The following is a 19,556-nucleotide window of genomic DNA, read 5'->3' as shown; positions in this document are numbered from 1 at the left end:
GTTAAAAGTATTTTTATAAATACGAAAAAGTATATTGGTGATACAATTATTTTTATAAACGTAAACAAGTTACAAATATTTTAATAAACAAAATCTACTAATTATTTTTATAAAATTATTGTACCCAGCGTTGGATCAAATAAGTGTTTTTATAAATGGGTTCTAAGTATTTTTATATTGGATCAAATAAGTATAATGTTGTTGTATTACTTTAATCAATGCATAAAGGTTGCTACATGTTTATATTTGTGATTATATGAATGTTTATGATCCGTAAAACAAATTTAAAAACTGACAAATGACATATTGCGACGTGTAATTATTGTTTTAGTTAAAGAGCTAAAATTTTGGATGTATTATTAGCTCTTACATCGTTAACTATTATTTAACATACTACATGTTTTATTTTTATTCCGATAGTCATCCCGTTAATATGTGTATTGTTTAAATATATACGGAATAACTTTATAAGATAAATCTTATCCACGTAATAATAAACCCAAACGGCCCCGTGCGATAGCACGGGTATCCCGCTAGTAATTAATTAAGTTTAACTAAGGTATAATTTTTTTTATCACAACTAAGGTATAATTTTTTTTTTCAAAAAAAAAACTAAGGTATAATTTTTTTTATCACAACTAAGGTATAATTAAATTAGTTTATTTTAAATAAAAAAAAAAAGAAAAATTGAGATGTTCTTGTAAAAATTTAAAAACTAAATTTGTGTGGCCAACAAAGTTTTTTTTTTCTTTAAGAATGATTGAAGTGATGTTGTAAAAAATAAGTAACTACATTTGTAAAGAATTAACTAAGTTAATTAACCAAGGTATAATTATTTAAGAATTATTAAAGTGTTAACCAAATTTAACCAAGGTATAATTATTTAAGAATTATTAAAGTGTTCTTGTAAAAAAATTATTATTAAAGTGTTAACCAAATTTAACCAAGGTATAATTATTTAAGAATTATTAAAGTGTTCTTGTAAAAAATTGATAACTAAAATTTGTGTGACCACCCAGGATCAAACCACCAACACTATATCCCCATAGATATTGCTCAACCGCTGGAACACAAGTAAACAATTGTTTATTTGTTTCGCTAAAAGCAATATATTTTATTATATCATTACTATAAATTGCCAACTACATCCCCCAAAATTGAGGCCCCTATTTTTTTGAGGTCCTGGGATGTGGGCCTGCTTGCCCTGGCCCAGGGCCGGTCCTGGTCTTTAAACAAATCGTTGTCGTCCATTTCATGAGTATCAACGCTCGAGACACTATCATTAGTGATCCGTAAAAAACTTCCATTATAAAAGCAATTTGAATATCAAAAATTGAAAATGAAATATCATGTGGCGCTTGAAACTATCTATATCCACCACTTTAAGATTTGCAAGAATATTTTCTATGAAAAGTTCTCTATGATAGATTGCAAGAGTACAAAATTATTTGAGTTTAAGTTTTGTGTTCTTAAATATTTATTTTAAACAAAAAAAAATAGATAGAGAAGATGAAAGAATGTTGTATTTTTTTTTTTACGGTAAACCAATTTCATTAGATGGCCACAACACAAATGGGCATTCGGTCAACGAGATACATGTACAGAGGGGGTTGAACAAGCCAAGATGATCTAGAGCCTAGTAATTTACCCAAACCAACAACGTTATGGGCATCACCATTCATAGTTCTACTAATAAAAATAACAGAGGAAGAAAGAAAATTAGTAAAAGTTGACAATCCCCAATAATATGTCCTATATCTGCCATCACTAATAAAAATAACAGAGAGGAAGAAAGAAAATTACTAAGAATATTGTATATTATTACTTTTAAGCTAAATGAATAAAAAAAGATATATAGGAAATACAGATTTACTAATAACAATATTCAAAACATTCATTATATTATTGGTTATAGTACATCTATCATCAATGATCCTTCGTTAAAAACAACACAATATTAGTAAACTCTAATGTCTCTATCTCAACAAGTTTCACAAGCATCTTTGCAAGCCTTGAGAACAACTCATCCATGACATTTTCACCAAAACTTGCTATTAAAATAGGTTCATATACTGCTCTATGATATTTTGCTATAAACTCCCCTCTCATTTTACTATCAACAACATAATCAGTCACATCTTCTTGAAGATTTGCATCCCAACCAATTTTAAAAGTCTTCACTATTCGAAGAGTAAACGATCCTTCAGCCTCAATCACTTGCCGTACTTCCTCTTCCGTAGGATGGTATGCTGGAAAATCAAACATGTCCAATTTCTCCTTTTCAACTAAACCCTACAAATTATAAAAGTTTATAGTTCGTGATGTTAAATGTCAAACATTAAGATCTACAATAATTTTTTTATTTATAAGTTACCTCTTGAACCATCTCGTTTAGTACCATGCCAACTATTCCTTGAACAGAAATAATTTTGTCATGTGATTCTCTTCCAATGAATGTTAGTGCCATCACACCATCCAATGATAATTCTTCGTATCTTGACTTTAGAAAATAGTTGAAATCTTTCTCAAATTGCTTGAAATATGCTTCATAGACGGATGGTGGGCTTGTTTTTGATAAGTAAATATTTCCTTTGTTGAGTGGTTCTTCATTCTTCACCAAATTTTTGGGTGCCTAAGCAAAAACAAAATTTTTATTAAATTTTTTTTTATCTATAAAAATTATTATTGAATAATAAGCATAAATATAATGCTAACCTGAGATAGCCAATGGAGACAATATGAGGAATGGAAAAAGTCAATGTAATTATTTGGAAATAGTCTTCCATAAAAATTTCCTGGTGTTGCATTTATGAAGCATTCTCCAACATTCTTTTCTCTTTCTTGTTGGTAGAAATCAGGAAGTAACTTGAAAATGGTATTGAAATCGTTTTCAAATACATCATTGAGGTATATTTGAAATACAGGTTTTCCATTATTTAGTTTCATGTTAATTTTACGGATGATGTTCATGATATTAGAGACAAACAAAAGTGTGTTTGGTCCTGATGAACAACCTAAATCAGCTATTTTCCAACAACTTTTTACACTTTTGTTGGACATTATCAATATCATATTTTCTTCAAGTATAGCTTTCACTTTCATTATCACTTTTTTCTGCACAAAATGAATTAATTTGAGGTGAATATCTCATATCTACTCTATCAATCCAAAGTTAATTAGGTTGAGGTAGAAGAGAAGATGATTAATAATACCTGAAGTGATGAGTTCTTTGCATAGCTTGTTTCTCCCACACCACCCTTCATGTGAAGGACATTTTCCTTTGTCATTGTTAAGATTGAGAAGTGGGATCGATGTAGATGCTAAACAAGATCCAATTGCAATATAATGTCAGAGTAAAGCCAATGTTAATTAGCATTTATAACAAAAGTAGTTGAATTTTGAGATTATGTGAAAGTAGTTTTTTGGTACCGTTGAGTTGGTCAATTTTCTTTTTCTTTTTTTGGAAATAAGTTTGGTACAATTTGAAAGCAAAAGTTATATTGACTTTTTTAGTTTAACATGTCGCAATTGATAGGCTAGATATTTTAGTTGAAATAGAAACATTATTTATTTATTTGGATAAGCAAAAGTTTATTGAATGGAGTAGATAGAATATTCCAACCCATTACCATGTAAAATATGTCTAAATTCAGCATCAAATAAACTACCTCTACTAACCTTGTTATGTTAGTTAGTATCTCAGAATTTTTCCTTTCCCTCTTACACCCTCACAATTTATGAAGTACGGATATGGTGGCATCGAAGATAATTTTAAAAAATAAAACGTAATTACAAATGTTGGTGCAGGTATCTGACACCAACACGATAATGGACACGTCTTTTTTTAGAGATGTCATAGTTACATAACTCACAAGCCTATATCAATCGAAAATTGGACGAACCAACAATTTCCTATATCATATGAATGTCATGACATTATCTCTAACATTTCTACATGCCAATCCAGCAATCTTCAACTTTGCTAAGGGAATCAAGAGCTTTTTCCTCTCTGTTGATATTCTGAGAACTGACTTCAAAACTCTCACCACCAGAGACATAATGAACTACCATATGTTTTCCATTAGATGCACATGCAGTTGAACATGTAAAGAAGACACAATCTTCTCAGCAACTTTTAGGTACACCTAAATATCTCTTATACCCAAGCATCATAGACTAGCTGACTTCAGACCAAATAATGATTTTGAACTAGATCAGCCAACCACTCCACAGTGACACATCAGCTCATCACCTAGACAGCATAGGTGACATGTTCAGACCATTACTCATAATACTACTCCCCTTTCAGGGTAAAAACCATAATGGTTCACACATGTGTGGCACATAGAAAAATACAAGTATGTTGTAGAGAAAAATAAATTCTTCCAAATTTTCCCAAACATGTCATGATATCTTGTCTGAGTCAAGTGTCCCTGCAGACACTTTATGCTACTACATAGAAAAGATTATCTCTTACTCGCAGCAACAAAACTCCACAACCTTTCCTCTATCATACACTATCATGTATTCCTTGCTCTTCATGGATTTGATTATCAAACCCTCATTCCTTGTCCATTGAACCAGAAAGTATCTCCCCTAAATCTCATTCAGATACAAAACATGATGTCTGCTCTGATATCAATTGAAATTATGGTATTCAGATCTGAGATGTTCTAATAGATGTCGAGACATTGATCTCTGAACAACATATAATGGTAAGGTAAACATGATTTAAAAAACAAGGCTGAAAAGTAATTAAACATACAAAATTGATAATCTAATTCGGTGTACAAAAACACCTACACTGGGGGCTACCAAGCCAGGAAGGAAATTCCCTTATAGTAGTATCAATTCGAAGCTAAACAACCTTCGGTTTACAACTTCTCACTTAATTTCTACCCAATGCAACTTCTACCAAGAAACCTCCCAGATATGACAAACCCCTATCACTTCCAATCACTGCAGCAATGTCTCACAATAACAATCCCATTTACTGATATTGACGGCCTTTTACCTCAATCTTCAAATACAAGAGATACACCTCATAATCAACAAGAATACTTGATCTTGCTTAAAAGCTTCGATCAAGAACAATAGCTTGAGACACAAGCAACACACACTTAGATTCCTGTATCAATGATACCTAAGTGACATACATACATTTAATACTTAACAGCTTATAAATGCATGACATAACTTACAACTCAAAACACAATCCTACTCTTCTATCAAGAATGATATTAGAGAGGCTCATAATTTACACACAAACCCTAACATATTATCCCGTAAGTTCTACTCTTTAATTAGGTTTGTTGTCTTCTATTTAAAGCACACATCTGGTTTGGATTTGGGCTTCAAAATGCACTAAGGAGTCTACTAAAAATATGAAAAAAGCATATCCTTGCAAATAGGTTTTCAATAATTAGTTTCCTAAATAATCTCCTTATTTAGAAACTATGAATACATCATGAAAAACAGATAAAATATTTTATCCTTAAATTAAGCGCCATATTGGATTACATAATATTCTCCAAAATATTCTACATCTGTAACAATCAAAAACATATTCCAAAAGCCCAGCTTAACCCACAGTCACGTTATCGGATGATTCTGCATAGGACATCTTACTCGACATGTTTCTTTAGTTGCAGTTGATAGAACATTATATTCAACATAAATTTGTTGCAAGTTGAAACAATCAACCCTCATAGAGAGTGGCACAAAGACAAAGCCCTTGTATTTTTACATTTGAAACCCGTGCCTTTTCTAGGTTACAGTGCTTCTATTTATAACATTTTCCTAACTAGATTTAGGCTTCAAAATCACAGCATATCAACTACTACAAATCAATAGAAGATTCTGCATAAAAATAGGTTTTCAATCAAATCTTCCTTAATTATCTCCATAATTAGAAAGTGAATATTCTTCTTGATTCTGACTTGAATCTTCCGGACCTTTAAAATCCGAGCCACATAGGACTGCATAATATTCCCAGAATATTCTTCATCTGTTAAATCTTGAACCGATCCAACAGCCTAGCCTAAACAATCATGATGTCAAATGATTCTGCATAGGATGTCTTGTTAGACATGTTATACCAGTTGATATAACATCTTGCATAATACATATAATTCTCAGCCCAGCAGAGAATAAATATACACCAGAGATTCCACACAATCAGAGACATTAGCAGAAATGTTAGTCAGTTGAATCTGCAAGCAAATAGGTCTTCAATCTAGAGTTTCCTAAAATGTCTCACCATTTCGAAAACAGAATAAACCAACAAAATCTCTGATTCATCGGTCTTGGACGCCACATTGGATCTAATAATATTCATAGAATATTCAATAATATATAAATAACAAACTGCATCCAAACTGCATCCAAACTGTAAACTGTGACAGACCAGATGTACTATGCTTCTGGTTAGGACATCTCTGACACAGACCAGATACCCTATACTTATGGTTAGGACATCTTTGACAAACTAGATGTCATATGCTTCTGGTTAGGACATCACATTCGACATGTTGAGTCTGCAAGTTGATAACATCTTTTTCAACATGTTGCTGCCAAGTTAGTTTTACCAAAATTCATACCAATCATAATTTCAGAGAAATAACAATAGTTTGGACTGGCTGACTTTTCATCACGGTTAGAACTTCCAACCGTGGTGAATGGTGGAATTTTCCTTTTATTTTATTTTTAAATTAAAAATTAATTACATTTCCATGATATATAAAGCTTCATGTTCATTCCCTTTTGCCCTAGACGAATTTAAACAAATTTCATCTTCTACCTCCATACTTCATCTTCCATTTATGAAACTCTCTTTCTCCACTAAACCAAACTCGGAAATATCATTTCTTCTAATAACAAAACAAGAAAAATATCATTTCTTTCATTATCAAGTTTCAGAACTTCATCACTCTACTCCAACTTGAACGAGGCAAGGAAAACATGGATTCACGTTAGCAATTTTAATTATTGTTGTGTTAGGTAAAATATTTCATGTTATTGTCTTTTAGATTTAATGTTTAATGATTTTATTGATTTTATTTTTGTTGTTGTTTTTATCTTGTTGTTTTTATTTTTATTGTTGTTGAGATTTAATACTTAACGATTGTGTTTATTTTATTTTGTTGTTGATGTTGTTGTTGGTGTTGGTGTTGTTGTTGGTGTTGTTGTTGTTGAGGTATAATGTTTAATAATTCTATTGATTTTATTGTTGTTGTTGTTGGTGGTGGTGGTGGTGGTGTTATTGTTGTTCTTGTTATTGTTCTTGTTTCTTGTTCTTGCTCTTGTTCTTATTCTTGTTACTATTATTGTTGTTCTTGTTCTTTTTCTTGTTCTTATTATTATTTTTTTGTTATTGTTATTATTGTTTTTGATGTTGTTCTTGTTCTTGTTGTGTTAGAAATATTTAATATTCTATATTATGATGGAAGTTTCAATGTAGTCAGCCAAAGTATGTGACAAAAATAAAAATTTTGAGCTACTTGACTTCGCAACACAGTTAAAAGTTCCAATCATTGTGAAAAATAGGCTAACTATATTTCACCATGGTTGAAATTTCCAACAGTACTGAAATATAGCGTGATATCCAGATTTTCATAACAGACTTTAGTCTGTGGTGGAAAGTAACACACTTACTACCACACCCTACCTTACCATGGACTAGCGTCTGTGATGAAATCCTTTGTCCAACCGTAGTAATATATATTGTGAGATATTGGATCAAACTCTAGTATGGCCGAAGGGTAGCTTCTTGGTTCGACAGGGTTAAGCATGAAGTCGAAGGTTGTTCACATGCTTGTATCGAAGATGCTAGGGTTGTTAGCATGTTAAATTAGGTTTTAGTGTTTAAACCCTAATTTGTTAAGTTAGCTTGTTTATTAAGTTGGCTTGTGTAATGGGCCTTGTGGAAAAAGCCCATTAGTTAGTATGTTAGGTTTTATTATAAATAGCATACTAGTCTCTCATCATTGCTAAGCTGCAAATCCTAATTTAGGGTAAGAGAGGTTATTTGTTATTCTTGTAAACTTGTAATCTTGTTTTAAGAGAAAGTAAAAGAATAGAAGTTATAACCAATATTTGTGTTCTCCTCTTCTTCCTTGTCCTTTATTCATCCCTTATTTTATACTTTGTTCGTGGCATTGAATTCACAACAAATTGGTGCGGTGAGCGTGGAGAAGATGCCTTCAACAAAGTATGAGATTGAAAAGTTCACCGGAGTGAATGATTTCGGTTTGTGGCGCTTGAAGATGAAAGCCCTACAGGTTCAGCAGGGTTGTTTGGAAGCGTTGAAGGGAGAGGCAGCCATGAATGCAGAATTGACGGCAGCGGAGAAGACGAATATGATCGAGAAAGCACACAGCGCAATTTTGTTGAGCCTTGGTGATAAGGTTCTCCGGCAGGTATCAAAGGAGACGACGGCATCAGGGTTATGGGTGAAACTTGAAAGTTTGTATATGACCAAATCGCTGGTAAATCGACTCTACCTGAAGCAAGCTTTGTATTCATTCAAGATGATTGAAGACAAAGTATTGGCTGAGCAGTTGGATATGTTCAACAAGCTGATTCTTGATCTTGAAAATATTGATGTGAAGATCGATGATGAAGATCAAGCGCTGTTACTATTGTGTTCTTTGCCTCGATCACATGCTCACTTCAAAGAAACTCTCTTGTATGGAAAGGAGTCCCTGACGTTTGAAGAAGTTCAATCAGCCTTGTACTCTAAGGACTTGAATGAACGAAAGGAGCATAAACCTTCGACTGTTGGCGAAGGTTTGGCCGTTAAAGGAAAACTCTTACGAAAGGATGGTAAGTTCGACAAGAAGAAAGGCAAAAGCCAGTCGAAGTCTTATAGTGGCGAAGCATCTGGCATTCGATGCTACCATTGTAAGAAGGAGGGTCACACAAGAAAGGTGTGCCCTGAACGCCTGAAATATCATGGAGGTAAGGATAATGGCAACGCTGCCATTGTTCAAGATGATTTCGAATCATCTGATGTTCTTGTGGTTTCAAGCAGTGACTCTAAGAAGGAATGGATTATGGATTCAGGTTGCACTTGGCACATGACTCCAAACAAAGACTTGTTCGAGGAATTATGTGATCAAGATGGTGGATCAGTATTGCTGGGAAACAACAAGGCTTGCAAGATTGCAGGTGTTGGATTTGTGAGATTCAAGCTCCATGATGAGTCAATAAGGTTGTTGACTGAAGTCAGGTATGTTCCTGATTTGAAGAGAAATCTGCTTTCTCTTGGTGAATTCGACAAGAAAGGATATGTTTTCCAAGGAGAGAAAAGTATCCTAAGAGTCGTGAAGGGTTCGAAGGAAGTCTTGAGAGGCGTGAAGTAACAAGGCTTGTATACCCTTGAGGCTGAAGTTGTAAGTGGTTCGACAAATGTTGCATCCATGAAACCTTTGTCGAAAACAGAAATCTGGCACATGAGATTGGGCCATGTCAGTGAAAGGGGTCTGGTCGAATTAGGGAAACAAAATCTGCTTGGTGGAGACAAAGTCGAAAAGCTGAAGTTTTGTGAACCCTGTGTACTTGGAAAATCTTGCAGAGTGAAGTTCAACAAAGGCAAACAAAGAACACATGGATCCCTTGATTACATCCATGCTGATCTTTGGGGGCCTGCAAGGTGTCCATCACATTCAGGAGTAAGGTATTTTCTATCCATAGTAGATGAATATTCCAGAAAATTATGGGTATTCATCCAGAAGACTAAGGATGAAACTTTTGAGAATTTCAAAAGTTGGAAGACTCTGGTTGAAAATCAGACTAGCAGAAAGGTCAAGAGGTTGAGAACCGACAATGGCCTGGAATTTTGCAATGAGGCATTCGACAGTTTTTGTGCTGCCTCTGGTATTGCAAGGCATAGAACTACTGCAGGTACTCCACAACAAAATGGTTTGGCTGAAAGGTTTAATCGAACTGTTTTGGAGAGAGTCAGATGCATGTTGACTAGTGCGGGGTTAACGAAGGTGTTCTAGGTTGAGGCTGTTTCGACAGCAACATATCTGATAAACAGATGTCCTTCGACAGCGTTAGATATGAAGACACCTGAAGAAGTTTGGTCGGGACATCCACCAGATCTCGACAAACTGAGAGTATTTGGTTGCGTAGCCTATGCTCACATTAGGCAAGACAAGGTCGAACCTAGAGCTCTGAAATGCATGTTCATGGGATACCCAGAAGGAGTCAAAGCTTATAGGCTATAGTGCCTAGAGCCAGGTCACAGGAGGTGTATCACCAGTCGAGATGTAGTTTTCAATGAAGCTGAAATGGCTTTTAAGAAAACTGATGATGTTGGTCGAAGTACAGAAACATCTGACGAAGAGCTGGAACAGGTAGAGATTCCTGTTGAGGTGGAGCATGTTGATGCTGAATTGCATATCTCTGATGAAGTCGAAGAAGAAGCAGAAGATGCTGAGGAAGTTGAGGAAACTGACGATGACTACCTATTGTCGAGAGATAGGTCGAGAAGAGTCATAAAGGCACCTCAGAGGCTTGGGTATGCAGATCTTATAGCTTATGCCTTAATCTCTGCAAGTGAGGTTCTAGATGAAGAACCTAGAGACTACAAGGAAGTTATGAGGAGTCGAAATAAGACTGAATGGCTGAAGGCCATGGATGATGAGATGAAATCTCTTCATGATAATCATACTTGGGAACTGATCAAGAAACCTGCTGGGGCAAGGTTAGTCAGCTGTAAATGGATTTTCAAAGTTAAGGAAGGAATTGAAGGAGTGACGTCGAAAAGATACAAGGCAAGGTTAGTTGCAAGGGGTTTCACTCAGAAAGAAGGTGTCAACTTCAATGATGTGTTTTCTCCTATTGTGACGCATAGGTCCATTCGAATGTTGCTTGCCATGGTGGCACAACTCGATCTTGAACTGGAACAGATGGATGTGAAGACTGCGTTCTTGTATGGTGATCTAGATGAAACGATCCTGATGAGGCAACCTGAAGGGTATGTCGAAAAGAGGAAGGAAGATTATGTATGCAAGTTAAAGAGATCTTTGTATGGGCTGAAACAATCTCCTCGACAGTAGAATAGGAGATTCGACAAGTTCATGGCACGCATAAGTTTCATTAGAAGTCAGTTCGACCACTGTGTTTACTTCAGTTTCGACCTGGTAATTCATTTGTTATTTTGTTGCTTTATGTGGATGATATTCTCATAGCAAGCAACAATGTTGAAGATGTGACGAGGGTGAAGGCTGAACTCAATAAGGAGTTCGATATGAAGGATCTGGAAGCTGCTTCCAGGATTCTTGGAATTGACATTCGAAGAGATAGAAAGAAGTCGAAGTTATGCTTATCTCAAGAGGCATATCTACGGAAAGTTCTCGAAAATTTTGGTATGTCAAATTCGAAGCCAGTTGTGACTCCAACAAACCCTCAATTCAAGTTGAGTATTGATCAGTGTCCTAGTACTAATGTCGAAAGAGCCTATATGAATAGCATCCCATATGCTAATATAGTTGGTTCTTTGATGTATGCTATGGTCTGTACTAGACCCGACATAGCATATGCAGTAAGTCTTGTAAGCAGGTACATGGCGAATCCTGGAAAGGCTCACTGGCAAGCATTGAAGTGGATTTTAAGGTACATAAATGGGTCTCTGAACAGAGTCCTAATTTATGGGGGAGCCTTGGGTGAAGATGGTAAAGCAGCAATTGGAGGATATGTCGAATCTGATTATGCAGGTTGTATGGATTCCAGAAAATATATTTCTGGATATGTTTTCACTATGTTTGGCACAACAATTAGTTGGAAAGCAACACTTCAGAAGGTTGTTGCTCTATCAACCACTGAAGCGGAGTATATTGCATTAACTGAAGCTGTGAAAGAAGCATTATGGCTTGAAGGTTTTGCGAAGGAGCTGAAACTTCAAGGTCGAGGTATCACTGTTAAATGTGATAGTAAAAGTGCAATACACCTGTCGAAGAATTCAGCCTATCATGAGCGAACTAAGCACATTGATGTGAGGCTGCATTTCGTCAGAGGAGTAATCGAGCGTGGAGAAGTCCAAGTGCTGAAGGTTTCGACTGAAGACAATGCTGCTGATATGATCACCAAGACATTACCGAGTTGCAAGTTTTTCCACTGTATGCAGTTGCTAAAGCTGCATGAAGAAAGCTAGTTTGTTCCCTTGATGTTGTAGAGTTAGATCCAAGGTGGAGATTTGTGAGATATTGGGTCGAACTCTAGTATGGCCGAAGGGTAGCTTCTTGGTTCGACAGGGTTAAGCATGAAGTCGAAGGTTGTTCACATGCTTGTGTCGAAGATGCTAGGGTTGTTAGCATGTTAAATTAGGTTTTAGTGTTTAAACCCTAATTTGTTAAGTTAGCTTGTTTATTAAGTTGGCTTGTGTAATGGGCCTTGTGGAAAAAGCCCATTAGTTAGTATGTTAGGTTTTATTATAAATAGCATACTAGTCTCTTATCATTGCTAAGCTGCAAATCCTAATTTAGGGTGAGAGAGGTTATTTGTTATTCTTGTAAACTTGTAATCTTGTTTTAAGAGAAAGTAAAAGAATAGCAGTGTTCTCCTCTTCTTCCTTGTCCTTTATTCATCCCTTATTTTATACTTTGTTCGTGGCATTGAATTCACAACACATATATATATATATATATATATATATATATATATATATATATATATATATATATATATATATATATATATATATATATATATATATATATATGAGGAGGGTTATATTGACTCCAAGAGTAAGTTATAATAACTTACTCCACATCATGACCATTAATTCTTTTCAATTTAATGGTTAAAAACAATAGGTCATTAAATGTGGAAAGAGAAAACTATTTCTTATTATTTTAAACCATTAGATTAAAAAAAATTAATGGTTAAGATGTGGAGTAAGTTATTATAACTTACTTTTGGAGTCAATATAACCCTCATCTCTCTCTCTCTCTCTCTCTATATATATATATATATATATATATATATATATATATATATATATATATATATATATATATATATATATATATATATATATATATATATATATATATATATATATATATATATATATATATATATATATATATATATATATATATGTTTTGTAGTAGTGATTCTATGTGATAAATTCATGTTTCATATTTATCAATGTTATATTGTATATCCAAATAAAAATCACAATACAAAGTAAACAATGAATTCACATCGTTAATATTTTTGATAACTTTTCTTCAAAAATATTTGGCAACTTACAATAATTTAAAATATACCTAAATTACTTTAATAGCAAGATGAATAAGTAATAATATCTTCATATTATGATACATATATAATGGTGACTTCTAGGATGAGGGCTTAATTAAATCCCTCACCAATGCACCATTATATTTTGCCATTGGATCAAAATGAGTGTACCTAATCACATTAGTCACAGCCACACTAGATATAGTTATCTTCTTTCATCCATGTCAATGTTTTCAATGGTGAAATTTTATTAGTTTTAAAATCATTATCTGAACCATCGTAAAACACAAAAATGACTATCCTAATTCAACATACTAAATGAGTATTTATTTAATAAACCAAACCTATAGCTTTTTTGACAGCAAATATTCTTCATCGAAAAAAGAAAACAGAAACAACAATAAACCAAACTCATTCTTAGTCATAAATGAAATTGAAATTAATTAAAGAAAAGGAATCATGGACAAAATAACAATTAAGATTCAAGATAGGCTATCTACTAGTGTTTTAGAAACCTAAGAGTTTCTCACCAAACAATCAACATGTTTTAGGAGTGAGAGATCCAAAATAGTTATGGTCAAATTTTATATTTTGTGATGTTCAACCTTCAATCTTGTTTCACCCCTTTTTACTCTCCTTATTTCTACCCATTTCTATTAATCGTATATTATTGAGTTAATTTTTGTAAGTTTTTATCTCAAACTATATACATAAACCACAGTATATCAAGAAAAACTTTTTCAAATTGCAAAAAGAGAAATTTCCATTAAAAACCCATATTAAAATTTGTCCCAAATCAAGATCCTCTTGTAGTTGAAATTGAATAAATCAAACATATATATATTTTCTTTAAAGTTGGATTCATATCTAAAGAAAAGATATTAACAACTTGCAAAGACAATGAGAAATAACTTTTTCTAATGCACTGAAGAGGATCTTAAATGAAACAATGATTTTTTTTTTACCAAAATGAAACAATGAAGTGTAGTTTTAGATAAATAGTTAATAGCAGGGACGGGGAGGTTGGAACTTAATCTTGAGGTGAAAAGGTTAAGAAGAAAGATGAAAATGAATGCAAATGGAAGAAATTAGATCCGCTGTGATGGCTGTAACACCCTGATTTTTGTTTATTATATTATTTATTTATTTTATTAATTATTATATAATATAGTAATTAATTAATTGGTGGTTTTGGTGAAATATATGATTTATTAATTAATTGTGTGATTATGTGCATAATTGATTTAATTGAATTATGTGATTTATTTTGTTTGGTAGAAATAGTATGGAAGTAGTAGGATTAGTAATTGGGCCTAGATTGGGAGTGTGAATAGAAAGTGTGAGAGTGGGTTAAGTAAGCCCAATAAAATTGTTATGAAATTGTGTGATTTAATAAAATAGGAGAGAAAAGAGAAATATAGTAAGAAAATAAGAAAAGGGAAAAAGAGGAGAAGAGAAGAGAAAGAGAGAAGTGGAGAGGAAGAGAAGAGAACCTAAGAGGAAAAGCTCAAGAGCTCAAAGAATCATAAGGTAAGGGTGAGTCTTCATCTTATTATGGGGAATATGATGCATGAGTAATGGGTAGTAACATGTTAGGATTTGGGAACTGAAATTCTAGGTTTTAACATGTTAGGTTTTAATTTGAATCCATCAGATTGATGTTTGAAACATGTTTTGATGTTAGTAATTGATGCATATATGTTGTGTTGATGATATGAAATATTTGATGATTGATAGAAGAGGTTTGGGGCTTTGGAATTGAGTTTAAAAACATAAAAATATGGTTTTTTTTGTTTTGGTACAATGGGAGTCGGTTACCAGTATATAGGTAACCAGCTACCGCTTGAAAAATGTTCTTTTTGGGCATTTTAACAGGGTGGAATCGGTTACCACTATAGCGGGAATCGGGTACCACTGAGTTTGGAAGACTTTTTTCAAAACTTCAAAAATTTATAACTTTTGAACTGTAACTCTATTTTGAGTGTCGTTCGAAGTGTTAGAAAGCTAGCGCGATATTCTTTTCAATAAAAATAGTTTTGTTGGTAGTATGTGATTTAACCATTGTGTGGTTGTGTAAAATGATATCTATGTGTGTGTGTGTGTATATATATATATATATATATATATATATATTGAGAATTGGTGATTAATGGGAATAACATTGTTTGGCTTTGTTGTTATATATATTTCTGATATGTTGAGATGGTTAATGCTATGTGGATGTATTGTTGGTGATGATAACATGATATATGTTTGTTTGTGCAAAAAGGTGAGATAATTCATATGTGATGGATTATGTGATATATGCTTGTAATAATTAAGATTTTGTGATGGTCTTAATTGCACATATTGGTTGTTTTGCACATGCCTTCATGGGGAGCTTATACTCCGATTGGTGGTTCTAGTCCTAATGGAGATCTGAAATGGAACTATATGTTCATGGGAAGCTTATTCTTCCGGGGGGAGCTTATACTCCTGTTGGTGGTTCAAATTTGGAGCAAGGTGAACCTGATGTTCACGATTGGTACCACATGCATGAGTTGCAAAGAGTTGCATTGGAGTCACATGTGTCAATGTGAATGTTGTATTTTTGTGTGCAATATGTGATAATTGAATTGATTGATACATTGTAATAGTTGTGATTGATTATCTTTATTATTTTTAATCCTTGAGCAATGTGGTATATGTGGATATATGAGAAGTATTAAAATATGTTGAATACATGAATATGTGAAGTCTGATGAATTTGATTGGTAAATGTTTGTTATGCATTACTTATTATTATATATTTCTATAATGATGTGAATTTTAACCCTTCTGTTGGAATGATGTTTTATACGACGTCGCTCAGGTACAGAGAAGTAGAGGTGTTTTGCTTGCAAGGATTAGTAGTGGAGCTATTCCTTTATTTATTCATTTAGTTTTTTTTATTATTTGAGTTGTGCTCTGATTATGTAACACTGGGAACGTCGTTGATTCATGTTTTGAAGGATACCTTGTATTTCTTTCTATTGTGTAATTTTACTAAAATTATGTGATCTTTGGCCATTATGGTTTTAATGAAGTGAAATTTTTATGAGACAATAATGTGTTTTGTCTGATCGAATATGAATCTGCTACAAAAGTGCATGTGTTGAGTTATGGAAACATGAATTATATTCAAAGTGTTATTGAGCATGACGGGTGTTTATGGTTTTTTTAAATTATATGTGACACCCTTGAATTAATATGCATGATATTTTAGTCTGATTTATTTTATATTTTCTGTGGAATTTTAGAAGGGTGTTACATTAGTGGTATCAGAGCAGGTCGGTAATTTCGGCCAAGTTGTTGAGTCGGTATGGAATGACAGTTGAATATTGTCGATGTTTTTAAGTGTTAATGTTTGTTTTTAGAAATTAGGTATCCTTTGTACGTAATTGTAATGACTAATCCTTCGAGACGGATAAGATCACAATGGATGATAAAATATTTCATCAAGAGAATTTAGTACTACTGTATGTTCGAGGTCGGGATGAAACCCTAAATTTTTTGTTAAACTAAAAATATTATTTACCATCTCATCTAAGTGCTCTTGTCGGTTCAAATCACATCATTTCCTTTATTATATAATAATATTAGGAATATAAATTATTAAAGTAAAATCTGTTACAATTTATACTCTCAAATTTTATTTTAATTCAAATTTTCTTTAATAATAACATTCTCCCAAGGGCTAGCCTAGCAATGTGCTCCTCTCAAGGTCTTGAGTTCGAATTCTGCTAGGTGTTGTCAATCATTGTGTTTGGTCAGTTCATACATAACTTTGTTCTGACTGGCTTTAAACGGGGCCCCGCTAGTGCACGGTGGAATTGATCCCTCTTGGATTAGTCGGTCGCAAGGCCAGATACCAAGACTTCCCAAAAAAAAAAAATTAAAGATTTATTATATGATCATTTGTTATTAATTTATTATAATTAATTATTGTACAATATTATTTTTGGGTATTAGTTTCCTTCATAATAAAATTTTAAAACTTTAATAAATGTATTATTTCATTTTATTTAAAATATTATTGAATATAATAAATTAATTTATTTGATTTAAATCATTTTTAAACATGTTTTAACTTAACTTTCTTACAAGTTTTTTCATTAATTTAGATTTTCATTGTGAATTGACACAATAATAAATAAATTTGATGTAGTAGTTGTCAGGCCTTGAAAAATCAAATTATATTTTTATATTTTTTAATTTCACAAAGTTGAATATTTATTAATTAAAATACTTTATAATTAATATTATTGAAATCATTCAAAGAATTATAACTTTTATGATTTTTTATTTATTTATCGAGAATTCTAGGAGTAGAAAATACGAAAAACTAAACTTCAATGTGTCAAATTTGTACATAATATTTCTATATATTTTTTCTTTATATATTTTATTAAATTTTCAATTTAAATGACATATAATTTTTTTAATATATTGTATATTAATCTATTATGGGCCTGATTTAAAAATAAATCAGGATTTATAAATTGTTTGGCCCGAGCTTAGTTATTATATTTATATTTTTTTTACAAAATAAATTACATAAACATCTAGCCCTGCGTGTTTATCTTAGCACTCATGTGAATATTTATAACGTTTCTATTTGTATTTTTTCATAGTTTTATAGTATTTTTATATAAAAAAAATACTATGAAAGCGTAACAATTTTTAAAAATTTAAGAAATTATAGCATAAAACGTTATGTTAGATTGTTAGTACTCTATTTTTTGATAGTATAAAAAAATATTATTGTAGAAAGCTATATTAATTAAAATCTTGCATAGTGAGTCTCTTAAAATCGTAAGATTGATTGTAATTTTGTAATCTTTTGCCTTTTTCATGTTGGCCCGTTACCTCACAATCATAAGTCGTCATTTACCATTCTTCCTTCCATGTTGGAAATAAGACACATTCTTAACTACAAGTCAAATGCGTGTCCGGAAAGGTAGCAATTACATGTCACAAAATATATGTTATTTTTATAATTTTACATAGACTAATTAAATAATTAATTTTTTATAAAAAAAGTGAAGACTTAACTTGTCCTAAATGCATTGGAAAATCAAGTAATTATTAGTTGAAAACAGGCCGACCCATGGGCCAAACTATCTAAGATAGGACTTTAGGTCAAGTTTTGTCAAAGTCCCCCCTCATTTATATTTAACACTCTTTCTATTTTTGTGGCTGTCAAAATGCTTTTTTTTCATTATTTACTTCATCTCATATATATAATTTGATCAAAAAAATTATAAAATTCAAAAAATTAGATAGTTTATTTCTAATAGAGAGTACCTTTTTTTCTCATATTTATCGCATTTTTAAAATTCAATATGAATTTTTGTCAAATTTTAAAAATTTTGATATATTTTTATCGAATTTATAAAAATTTGATAGTTTATATTGAGTAGGTCTATAAAAAATCAAATTTAACACTATCAGATATTTTTATAAATCTAATATATTTTATAATTTTTGAGATTTATGAAAAATTCGAGCACCAGAATAAGATTGACCTAGGATTTCACTTTTCATTTTGGTTCCTCACTAACTAAGAAATTTTGGGCCAGAGTCTGTGAAAGTGCACAACCTGATCGGACCTTGTATCTGCCACTAGGCTACTATAATCTTAAAGTATCTTTCAGTCCATTTTCTTGCACATTATTTTTCAAAAAATAATTAACTTATCTTCATGAGTTCATTTTGTTAATGTTATGTAATGCACCAATCTTTTGTCATAAAAATATTTTAACATTAATATACTGTATGTTGAAGCTGACGAGCTTTCTTTTGTAAAGAAAAAAAAAAGTAAACAAAAGTATTATTTAAAGCATTAAGAAGCAATAATATGCATTGTTCACAAGTGATTAATGGAAAACATATACTTACTATGAAGCTAAGATATTATAAGAGATACCTGTATGCTAAAAGTAAAAACAATTCACACTAAATCTCCAAAGACCAGACCAGCATGAAGCTTAATCTCTCTGCAATTGTGTCCCATATACAGAAGACAGGAAAAGGATTAAAAAGGGAATTCAATCATATATTAATCTTTCAATGCATCAATGATATACAAATTGAATCATATCAGTGTAGTCATTGGAATTTCTACGATGGGTGGTTCTTCCCCTAGTGCAGAAAGGTAATGCATATATTGAAACAAATAAGTAGAGATTACGGAAAATCAAAAACATAAAATAGAGCTTTTTCAATCAACGAAAAAAATTTTATGCAAGTTTTTGAGATTACTGCACAGAATAGCTGGGAGA

At 32.2% G+C, this 19,556-nt stretch overlaps 1 protein-coding gene across 1 annotated transcript; it reads right to left on the bottom strand.

Moving 5' to 3' along the window:
- Window positions 1-1,501: 1,501 nt before the first annotated feature.
- Window positions 1,502-3,465, bottom strand: LOC131612278 (probable caffeine synthase MTL2). The gene is made up of 4 exons (XM_058884085.1): window positions 3,213-3,465; window positions 2,716-3,114; window positions 2,375-2,632; window positions 1,502-2,292 (listed from the first exon to the last, which is right to left on the bottom strand). The coding sequence occupies exons 1-4, from the start codon at window positions 3,285-3,287 to the stop codon at window positions 1,927-1,929; spliced, it is 1,098 nt and encodes a 365-aa protein (XP_058740068.1). The 5' UTR covers window positions 3,288-3,465; the 3' UTR covers window positions 1,502-1,926.
- Between the last annotated feature and the right edge of the window lie 16,091 nt (window positions 3,466-19,556).

This window comes from Vicia villosa, linkage group LG6 (assembly GCF_029867415.1).
Source record: "Vicia villosa cultivar HV-30 ecotype Madison, WI linkage group LG6, Vvil1.0, whole genome shotgun sequence".
Lineage (NCBI taxonomy): Eukaryota > Viridiplantae > Streptophyta > Magnoliopsida > Fabales > Fabaceae > Vicia > Vicia villosa.
Note: the sequence above shows the minus strand (reverse complement) of the source record. Positions and strands in the feature narration are given on the sequence as shown.

Coding starts and splice junctions, on each gene's coding strand:
- LOC131612278 (XM_058884085.1), bottom strand. CDS start 3,287: ATGACAAAGGAAAATGTCCTTCACATGAAGGGTGGTGTGGGAGAAACA. Junction 2,633..2,715: donor GTCTCCATTGGCTATCTCAG/GTTAGCATTATA, acceptor GTTTTTGCTTAG/GCACCCAAAAATTTGGTGAA. Junction 2,293..2,374: donor TAAACGAGATGGTTCAAGAG/GTAACTTATAAA, acceptor TATAATTTGTAG/GGTTTAGTTGAAAAGGAGAA.